The 10,237-nt window shown below is 41.9% G+C and overlaps 2 protein-coding genes across 5 annotated transcripts in view; both read left to right on the forward strand.

Moving 5' to 3' along the window:
- The window catches only part of SH3BGRL (SH3 domain binding glutamate rich protein like), a 30,008-nt gene extending 27,542 nt beyond the window's left edge, over positions 1 to 2,466 (forward strand). Inside the window, exon 4 of the mRNA XM_066182171.1 lies at positions 363 to 2,466. Within this exon, the coding sequence (XP_066038268.1) occupies positions 363 to 395 (33 nt within the window). The 3' untranslated portion in view covers positions 396 to 2,466. The remainder of the gene's footprint in view (positions 1 to 362) is intronic.
- A 2,729-nt stretch (positions 2,467 to 5,195) lies between these two features.
- On the forward strand, positions 5,196 to 9,695 carry LOC136289003 (TLR adapter interacting with SLC15A4 on the lysosome-like). 4 transcript variants are annotated; one of them, XM_066182469.1, is made up of 5 exons: positions 5,196 to 5,279; positions 5,794 to 5,950; positions 6,380 to 6,587; positions 7,792 to 7,917; positions 8,105 to 9,695. In XM_066182469.1, the coding sequence occupies exon 5, from the start codon at positions 8,150 to 8,152 to the stop codon at positions 9,071 to 9,073; it is 924 nt and encodes a 307-aa protein (XP_066038566.1). In that variant the 5' UTR covers positions 5,196 to 5,279; positions 5,794 to 5,950; positions 6,380 to 6,587; positions 7,792 to 7,917; positions 8,105 to 8,149; the 3' UTR covers positions 9,074 to 9,695. The 4 variants fall into 4 exon arrangements, with proteins under 4 accessions (XP_066038566.1, XP_066038564.1, XP_066038565.1 ...); XM_066182467.1 differs by having other exon boundaries at positions 5,198 to 5,279; positions 5,800 to 5,950; XM_066182468.1 differs by having other exon boundaries at positions 5,198 to 5,279; positions 5,800 to 5,950; positions 6,417 to 6,587.
- Positions 9,696 to 10,237: the final 542 nt, after the last annotated feature.

Below are 10,237 nucleotides of genomic sequence, written 5' to 3' on the forward strand. Positions count from 1 at the left end.
ATGCAGTCACAAAAGCAAATGGTTCCAACACATCTTGGCAGATGTTGAACTTTGTCCTTTCAAATAAACCAGACTGTCCCTGCTGAGGTGCTGCACTGAGGGCACTGGGAATTCATCTCTCATTCATCTCCTTGTAGGTCATGGTACTGCTAGCAGGTAATTAAATTAATCTGCAGTCAAAAGTACACTCGGAGAAACCAAAAGGAAATTCTTTCTGCATTTCTTCTCTTGTCATTCTGTTCCCATTTGTGATCACCTTACAAAGGCTGAAAGAAGATTGAAAAATACAGGTTATTGTTTTATAGTTTTCCTTTGGAAACAGTGAGAAAATACTAACATGTAATTGTTTTGTGCTGTTTCAGGAAGCTGAAGCACTGGCCAAGCAGCAAGCATGAATTTCAACTGCCTTAAATGTTTGTAAAGGGAATTTCCACAGCTTTTTATAAAATAGTCCAACTGTCTGCTTGAAGAAATGTAGATGTGATTTCTAACATTTGATTGGTGCTTGCAGCATTCATTGTCCGTAACACAAATTAAACAAAGGATGGAAATGGGAATTTCAGGGTAGGGAGCAGGAATGGGCTCTGATGGAAGCCGAAGCAATCAGACATGAATGAGTTACATTTAGTTTAAACTGTCCTGGCAATTCGTCAATTTTGTGTAATTGTAAAGAAACTATTTTAGTACTAAAAATGCAGATGGATTTTACCTAAAGATCCAACTATTTAAACTATGGAAAACAGCATCTAAAACGTTGTCAGATACTAATTTAGTGCCTGAGTTGCCTCAAAAATGTTACTGAATTACACAGTAAATTTTCAGTGTCTTTCCTGGTTTCAGATGAATTTCTAGGTGGTACCATGTAGTTTAACCATTGTAGTCACTTTGGAGAGTTGTGTTTGTCTTCTGTAGAATGGATATTTAAGGTTTGTATTGTTACACACTGTACAGGTGATAAAACCCCCAACAAACCCCATGTATTTCTCATTTAAGTGATCTGTGTGGGCTCTTAGGACAAAAAGGGCAATGGGCATAGGTCCCTCACAGCTGTCTAAGCACAAGCGATGACACATCCGGGGCAAGATTCAATGTTGCAAACAAGCCAAAACAGCCAGAAATGGCCTTTCCTTACCTGTGTAAGGGTGAAAGCCTTTAACGTATTTCTCTACAAAAATACCAGTTCACACTGCTTAGAGCATTAAACATGTCACTGCATGTTCAAGTAGCCATTAGGTTCATATAGTAGTTTTTCAAATGAAGAAATAAATGTTTGAATAGCAAAAGTTATTGTAATTAAGCAAGACTTCTTTTTTTAAAGGTTTAAAATCTTAATTTCCATTCTTATTGCCATATCATAGAGCTATTACAGGAATTGCAAATCTCTCAGTGTCTTGTGTGGGTGAGTTCACCACGTGCAATATTAACCTGTGTGTTCCCCCAGTGCTCATGAGGGAGCCTGTAATTCCTGGCCATATTTTAGTTCCTGATTTATCATTTTGGGACCCTGGGAAGCAGTTGGAAGCTTGTGCTTACAAAAGCAGCGCAGCATAAGGAGGCAGAGGGATGGATGGGTGCTGCCTTACCTTAAAGATTAACACACACACAACTGTGCTTTTTTATTAACAGCTTTTGTCAGGAATTACTGCAGTTCTGTGAAATTGAAGATCTTTTGGATCTTAAATTTGGACCTTAAATGGGATGGAAGTTGGTTATGTTTTAAATACAGCACCACATTTTTGTTGTTCAGTATGATTTCATCTTTCTGAACAAAGTTGTGTTTCTGTCTTAATACTGGCTGAATCTTTCTCTGTGTCTAAATTCCTGTTCATGGTTTTGGGAACTATGGCATACTAAGGGAAGTGTGGTAAGGAAAGTGAGATTTGACACACAAGCGTCTGTACCTACACCAGTTTGCTGTACTTCCGGTGCAAGTTTGGTGAATTACAGCCATTATTTTGGAGAAGCTGTAATTAAAATTTGCTGCCAAATTCTGTCAGTTCAGCGACCCAAAGCAGTCTGAAACGAGGTCAATTCCTGTCTCAACGGTCAAGAAAATTGCCAAGTTTAAAAAAGCAAAGTCACTGCCCTCATCTGTCCCCCTCTTGCCATATGGGAGCATTCAAACGGTATCAGCATTCCTAAGGCAGCTCTGGTGAGCCAGGCTGAATTGTTCCTTTGTCCGGGGAACAAGGCACCGACACAAACTGAAAATACTGAAAATCTCTTTGTTGTGTGTGTAAAACTTGAGTTTTTTGATGCAGATCTCTTGCATGACTTTAGGAGTGCCAGGAATCTGTTACCTCTGTGCTGGTTTTCTGTTTCCATGGGTGCAAGAACTGAATTTGTTCTTTTTTTTTTTTTTTTTTTTTTTTCCTACGTAGAAAGCAGGCATTGAGGATTTAACCTGTATGTTAACCATTCCTGTATCATTCCAATAAAGTTGTTTTGGAACACTTTCTCACTCCATGACTTGTTTGCATGTTTTGTTCACAGTTTGAAGTTTGAAGCTGAAAGAAGTGAAATTTTCAGATGAAAACAGTGCTTTTTAAAGGTTCAGGATTTATACAAGGGCAACATCAGGGATCTGCTCCTGTGGGTGAAGTCTGCCGAGTTGGATCCCTCACCTGTTGCAGCTAATGGGATTTAATTACTGAATGGGATTTAATTTAGGATACACCCACCCAAAATAGTGTGTCAAGGTTTGTGTTTCCCTCATTATCCTGCTTTCCCACTCATTCCCCAGGGCAGGGATGGGTCGGAAGTGGCTGGGACATAGCAGCTGCTCCCAGGCTCAGAGCTCACCCACCCCTCCCCTGCTCGTTTACAAACTGTAATTAATGAGTTCTGTGCTGCTCACAGCAGGGACCTGTGCTATTTTATGTTTGCGTTGCCACAGGGGGGTGCAGCATAAATTTTAAACTAAAACTTCATTTACACCTTCCGTGTTTGCCAGGTAGGTCAGCAGGTATCTCCTTCCTGCTTCAGGTGCTGAAGTTCTGCACCACGTGGAAGATCTGTAGAGTTACAGAAATTACATTCTTTGCCTCTGTTTTGCCCAAATTCCATACTTCAGTTCACATCCTCAGGAGGAAACCAACAGCCTGATCTTTTTAGGAGTGGTGGTTGGTCATTTTTACAGGATCAGCTGCTATGTGAGCAGCTAAAGCACAGCCAGGCACAGGATGACTTTTCTGGGGGATTATTGCTTGTCCCTCACACTTGTCCTTCTGTTGAGTCTTAGAACTGGTCCATAGGATGGGAAAAAAGCCACAAATGCCATTTCTAAGTTGTAATGAATCCCATTTACTTTCCCTGTGTATCCACTCCACTTGTGCAACTCGGAAAAATCGCTGCTTTGGTTTTTTTTGAAGAAGTCTTAACCCAGTTGTTACTCATTACTGTAAAGCTCAATGAAAATAGTTCCCCAAAATCTTTAAAAACCAAGCTACACATGTGCATGCAATGTGTGACAACTTTCCCTACACCAGATTGCTCAGATCCTAATCCCATGGCACAAATAAATCATTCCCAAGTTGTTACCTTTTATTGAATTTCCTGCAGAAGTATTCTGTGACTTAACCCATATTCTCTGATCTTGGTAGAATGATTTTAGATTGAAAGGTTCATTATGCCAGTTTTGAAGTTTATTATTAAAATTTTTGGACTGTATTGGTACACCTGTGGAAATGCAAGAGGATTTTAAAAGTTGAGGTGACGTAGAAATTGCTGGATTACTACAAGTAAGCATAGTGCGTACTGAGTATACTAAAGTCATATTTAGAGGAAAGTACATCTATTTAGTACAAAATGCATGTGCTGTATTCATGAGGTATCAGACCTGGCCCTGTATATCTTGTAATATGAATATACCATAATTCATTGTGTATATTACTGTATATATATATATTTTTATAAATATTTATACACGTACACAGTATAGCAATATTTAATTCTTATATACTATAATTCCTTATAGTAATTCCTTCTCTCACAGATTGGCTTATTGAAGATATCATCAGGAACTTGGCCATTTCTTCATTTCAATTTGCTCAGTATTTCAAAATCCTTAATAAAAGGAAACCAGCACATCATTAATGGAGTGTCAGCACTGTAATTCCCATGTGGCCTCAGTTCTTTCCTGAACCCTTTCGAAGCACGCAGAGCCGGTTATTGTGTGTTTGCACGAAGCGAAGTGGAGCAGACACACATTTTGTAGCCGGGAACTGCCCAAGTTCCGCCCGCCCCGCTGTGAGGGGCCGCAATGGCGCCCGGGCTCCGCAGCGCCGCCGCGCGCGCCGTTGCTGCGGCAACCAGCGGCCACTCAGGGGCCGAGGCGGGCCTGTCCTGCCTTCCTATTGGTCAGTACAGCTGTCAGTCAGCACTAAGTCCCGTCCCCCTCTACTTAAGCCGAGCCGGCTGAGGGCGCGGTGTGTGAGGGGAATCTTTGAGGCGGCGTTGGGTTGTTCGGGTGAAATTCCCTTCGGAGTGGAAAATAAAGGGGCCGCAACAGCTGTGCTTCGGAAAACATCTCCAACATAAAACCTTTCAAACCAGTCAATATCTATGTCATTTTTATGTGCATGCAAAGGACACAGCCTTTGCTGGAAGAAGGGACTTTGTTTGCCATGCAGCCGTTGTTCACATATTATCATTTAGTGTGATAGTATTTATTTTTTCCATATGCGAGTGGTATTATAACAGTAATTTTTTATTCTTTCTCAATATATATTCAGCTCTAAATTCTGACATCCTTGCCTTGATGTTTATCCTAACTGCGATCTGCACTCAGCTTCTGAAATAGCTGTGGTTCTATCTCATTCTGACTTTATTTTGGTAAAGAAAAAAGAATTTCGTTTTGGTGAGATCTAATTGAGAGAATACATTGATTTCCTTGGTTATTGATGCATTAAACATCTGAATAGCAGTTTAGTTTGGGTTGGAAGGAATGTTAAAGCTCATCTCATTCCTCCCCCTCCTTACACCTTTCATGGATCAGGTTGCTGGGTATGAAATGGAAGTTGATTTGATTTAAATCACTCCACACAAATTACCTGACTTGATTTCTTCCTCTCACTCTCTGTTACTTCTGTGTTTTGTTGAAACAGCTGCACAAAAATTCCAGCTGCAGCTGGCATTAATTGCAAGCTTGGCGAGGTTTAAAACTACTTGGAATTTGATCCTTCCTGGTTCCTGCCCGCCAAGACTGTGGGCAGTGACTGCTGGAGTCCCAGCCACACCTTCTGTGCAGAAATTGCTCATATAAGGTGATTAAAAATCAGGTAATTCTGAACGGCTTTTAAATATTAAATGAGTTTTATATAAATTTGGTGGGAGTAAAAATAACTTTTATTTTGCCTCCATAAAAACTGAAGTTTTTCATGAAATACAGGAGAAAAGGAGGGAAATAGAGGTAATTTTACAGACTTCATTGAATCCAGAATTACTCCAAATCTAATTTCTAAGGCACAACATGATATCCCACTGACAGGGGGCAGGATTAGAGTGGACATTAGGAAGAAATTCTTCCCTGTGAGTGTGGGGAGGCCCTGGCACAGGTTGCCCAGAGAAGCTGTGGCTTCTCCATTCCCTGGAAGTATCCAAGCCAGGCTGGATGGGGCTTGGAGCAATCTGGGATAATGGAAGGTGTCCCTGCCCATGGCAGGGAGTGGCACTGGATGATTATTTGTGTCTTGCTGTTGTCATTAACCAGCGTCTTTTTAGAATCTTTTGTCTTGTATTTTGATGAGATTCAGCTTCTGCTTCATTGGTTTGGGGTTTTTTTTTTCTTCTGAGAAATAGGAAATTTAGAAAAGTCACCCACAGAAGACTCTTCAGACTGTCTGTGGGCTGGATCTTGTGCTGAGGGGAGGGGTGGCTCATTGCAAGAGCTTGGCTTCAGCTTGAAGAGGACACCTAAAACCACCATGGGGGCACCTGGGATGTGCCAGAGGTAATTTTTGAACCCCTAAAGAGTGAGTTTCGTCCATGAGCAACATGATTGTGCAGAGCTGTCCCTTGGCTGCTGCTTTCAGACTGGCACATTGTCCTGCTTGCGTGTCATAGGCACAGGGTATTTCAGCAAAATCCGGGTGAAAGGAAGTTGCCTACTTCTTTCCCATCAGTGGCACATCACAAGACTCTAAATTTAGCTGCATGTTTCCAAGGGGGAAGTGGTGTAAGTCCACAAGTCAGCTGAGCAACACCGAGCTCCTGCCAGTGGAAGTGTTGGTGGAATTCGGTTCCGATTTTGCTCTGCCTGGCGCAGCCCTGACCCTCTGCTCCTTCCCCTTGCCCTGTTCTGTCTGTCAGCAGCTCCTCGGCATCACACTGTGGTCAGAAACATCTCAATTCATTTTCAAACATCCTCTTTTAAACGTAGCCCTCTCTTTGTGTTCAAAAACCGCGCCCTCTCCCAGCGGGATCACTTCTGGTTTATGAGTTAAAAACCCCGGGGAACTGCATCATGATTGCGTCAGGCTTTTTCTGCACAGACAGCAGTGAAGAAAGAGTGTGCAACCATCTGCCCCCTCCCAGCAGCAGGAGAGCTCTGGGCTTGGGGAAATCCTCCTCAGACCTGACTGGGCTTGGTAAGTTGGGCTTTTTGTGCCTTTTTCTTTTCCTTATGCTTTGTTCCAGAACACAGGAACCACATATTTTATTTGGACGAGACAGGTTTTTCCAAGATTACCATATTTTAGCTCTTCGTGAGCACTTTCAAAGCAATAAACCAAAATTTATCAGCAGGTAAGGGGCTGGGTACGCTGAGGTCCTACAGAGCAGGGTAAGGTGCTGGTTACCCATGTTCTACAAGGCACAGAACATTCCAAATTCCATGGATCTTTAGCAAGATTTAGACTGCCAATTCTTCTTTCTTTGGAAATTGGTTTAGCAAGTCCCTTAAGTGCTTAAGAAAGTGTTGCCCTGCTTTTTGCATATGTAAATGACTCTGTAGATAACCAGGTCTGCTGCCTTTCCTGCCTGCTTTGGCCTCGAAATTCCAGTGTTCCTTTCAGCTTCATGGAGGGAACTGTGTCACAAAAATAAAGAACCCCACAAAAATAAGAAACCCAGCAGCTGTGCTGTGCCAGTGTGTAAATTTTGGGGGAAAGGTGAAAATTTCCATCTCTCAAATAACTAAAGTTTTAGAGTATCTCCTGGAAGAAGCACTGGGATTGAAAAGTGACCCAATATAGCGAGTTTCAAATATACCAGGGTGTAGGGGCATGGTGAAAAGTGTTGAGCCACAAGCACATTTTTGGTGTGTGGATACTTCAGTTATGCAGAGATTTAAAGGATATTTGAAGAACTGAATGATTTTCTCATGTTCATGTTTCTCATTCCTCCATAAAAGCAGTGGTTCAGGTCAGACTCTTAATGTGAAGATTCACATTGATTTTAACAGTAGGTAAATTGGAAAGGGATGATAAGGAATCATTAGGTGTAGTAAATTATTTTGAGACACTTATTTCTTCACTATTATCACTATTGGGGAAGGCAAATTATGTATTTATATCTTTTAAGTTCATCATTAAGAGGGACTCTAAACACATTTTATCTGCATTTGGAATACAGTTTTATTATACTTGCTGAACTCTAAGTTTTTTTTGAAGCTCCTTGGCACGTCACAGGAGTGCTCAAGTCAGAAATGCCTATAAATATGAATGTAGTCTTTATTTCCTTTCTATGTCACCCCTTTAGCTCTTGGAAATGGTTGTCTTGTACTGGAAAACATTGATTAGTTACTGATGGTATTGAAACAGACAAGTAAAATGATTTTGATGATTTTTACAGCTTATAAAGTACAATCTGTCTCAAGTAGCCGTGATGCAGAAGAGACCTGGGAGCAGAAGGGATGTTACAGATGAAGCAGCTGATTAAAGCCCTTCCTGTATCTTCAGAATGATTTTTGTGGACATGGTAAAGAGGAAAAGCATGCAGCTCAATGTTTGCTAAAAAAAAAAAGCTTGAGAGAGAAAGAAAAGTCACTGTCTCTGTGAGAAGTGCCCTTTTCATTAGTAATAATATCAATAATAATAATATAATAATTTTAGAATAATTGTTGAATAATAGTTGTTGTTGTATTGTGCCTGTCTTTCCGTCCCAGGGCTCCATGGAACTCTGGTGATCCCTGTTGCTCACACTTGTCACCATGCTGGCAGAAGGCATCCTAACGAGGCTCATCTATAAAGAGAGCTGTCATCAAGATAAGCCTTTCAAATCTCCTGCATCCCAAAAGGCTAAAGAGGGAATCTGGAGACAGAAACTTGTAGACATCCCAAAAATTAAAGCCTTTGTTGATGGATGTGAGAAGCGGGAGGAGCTCTCTGCCAGAAGCAGCAAAGTGGAAGCCGGGAGCAGCCCCCGATGGGGATCCGCAGAAAAGGAGCCTGCAAAAGATCAGGAAACGCTGGTTAAAGGAACTGCATCCCCAGCTTTACGTATCCCCAAAAGAGGAGGACGCCTAGACCAGGTGGATTTGTACAGATCCTGGCCATGCAACAGCATTTACCAGAACTATCCTGACCTGCAGATCGGGGGGGACCATGTGGGGGGCCACACGTGTGACTCGGGCTGTGTCCTGGACCACGCGTGTGATGAACTTCCCGACGGCCCCGTCCTGGTCTCCATAGATATTCCCCTGGGTCAGTCCCCGCTGTGTGAGCATCCCGAAAAGCCCAGTGGGATGTCCCTGCCTGGAGATGAAGCTGGAGAAAGGAGCCTCATGCTCAGTAAGGAGCCCCTTTCCAACTCCACCCTCAACAAGTACATGGAAGCCAAAGTGGCAGAGCTCTACAAACAGTTTTTTGAAGAAAGCCTGGCCAGGTGTGGTTCCATAACAAACTTCCTCAGCTGCAGCTGGATAAGGAACAGCCTGGACCAGATAAGTGTTCAGATCTCCCAGGAGCAGAACATAGAAACCTCCAAAGCCAGAGGAGCCCTCCTGCACTCGTTGGCTTTGTTCAGCTCCCGCAACGCTCCCAACAGGAACAGCTCTGAGTTCAGCACCCCAAACCTCCAAATCTCCAATGCAGTGGGTGCAAAATGGACCTGCAGGATGGAATTCACATCCTGACTGAGCTGCTCGGCTCAGGAGAGGAATGGGATTCAGGTATGAATGTTTCACTCTAAGGATTAGGTTGGGAAATTGAAACGTTTGCACACTACACTTGTTCTAATTAATGTTTTAAGTCTTAAACCCCTTTGGTAGCAGGGGAAGTAAAGGTCACCGTTTTCTGTTTTCTAATGGAGAATTTGAAATCAATTTCTCTCCAAAATACTGGTTAATCATGTTTTTTATAGCATATGTAGAATCAAAGAACTGGTAAAATTGGAAATGACCACTAAGATCATCAAGTCCAACCACCAATCTAGCACCACTAAATCATGTCCTCAAGTGCCAAATCCACACATAAAAGCATTCATTTTCTGCAAAACCAGCAAGCAAAGATGACTGCAGCATTCCTGAAAAAATAGTGCAAGATTCCTGCATCTTCATTTGGAAATTTAAATGCAGATTTTTGTATGGAAATACTGTTGATTAGCTCTCAAATGCATTTTCTCCCCTTGCTCTTGCTTCTCAGCAAATATTTCAGCTGGAAATAATTCATTATGTCACCACTGTAAAATGATAGATGAATTGGACTGTTACCTGCTCTGCAGAAGTTTTTTTCTAATAAAGTTTTTTTTGTTGGGTGTTTTTGCTTGTGGTTGGTTTTTTGTTTGTTTGAATCTTAATTTCCTGGGCATTTCTTAAAATCATCTCTGAACTCAAAGAAAATGTCAGCAGGACTGAAAAGAAGCTGCTCCTGAGGGAAAAGTGAGTGCGCAATATAAGGACTTCCCTCTCCTGATTAAAATGACAGGGAAAGATAACTCCTGATAAGGAAATAAATTAATAAAATCAGACTCATACACATCCAAAACCTAACTGGTCATTACTTGATCTAAAATTCCCACTGACCTTGGTGCAAGGAATATAAGCAATACTGAATCTCATCCTTGCTTTCTAGGAGCATGAGGATAAGGATGATTTGCTTCCCTATGCATTGCCCTAATTCCATGTGTGTCTCATTAATCTCCTTCTCAGCATTCAAAACCAAGCCAGGAGTCCTTTGGAAGAGGCCAAATGACTTCATTAAATTCCAGAGGAGTCCGGGGTAGGCAAAGGTCTCCAGATTTGCTTGGTGGAGGTGCAGAGAACAATTTAACCGAGCGTGAGAGGGGAAATATTCCAGAG

This window comes from Chamaea fasciata, unplaced genomic scaffold (genome assembly GCF_029207755.1).
Source record: "Chamaea fasciata isolate MVZ Bird 193981 ecotype frontalis unplaced genomic scaffold, bChaFas1.0.hap1 SCAF_4, whole genome shotgun sequence".
Classification (NCBI taxonomy): Eukaryota; Metazoa; Chordata; class Aves; order Passeriformes; family Sylviidae; genus Chamaea; species Chamaea fasciata.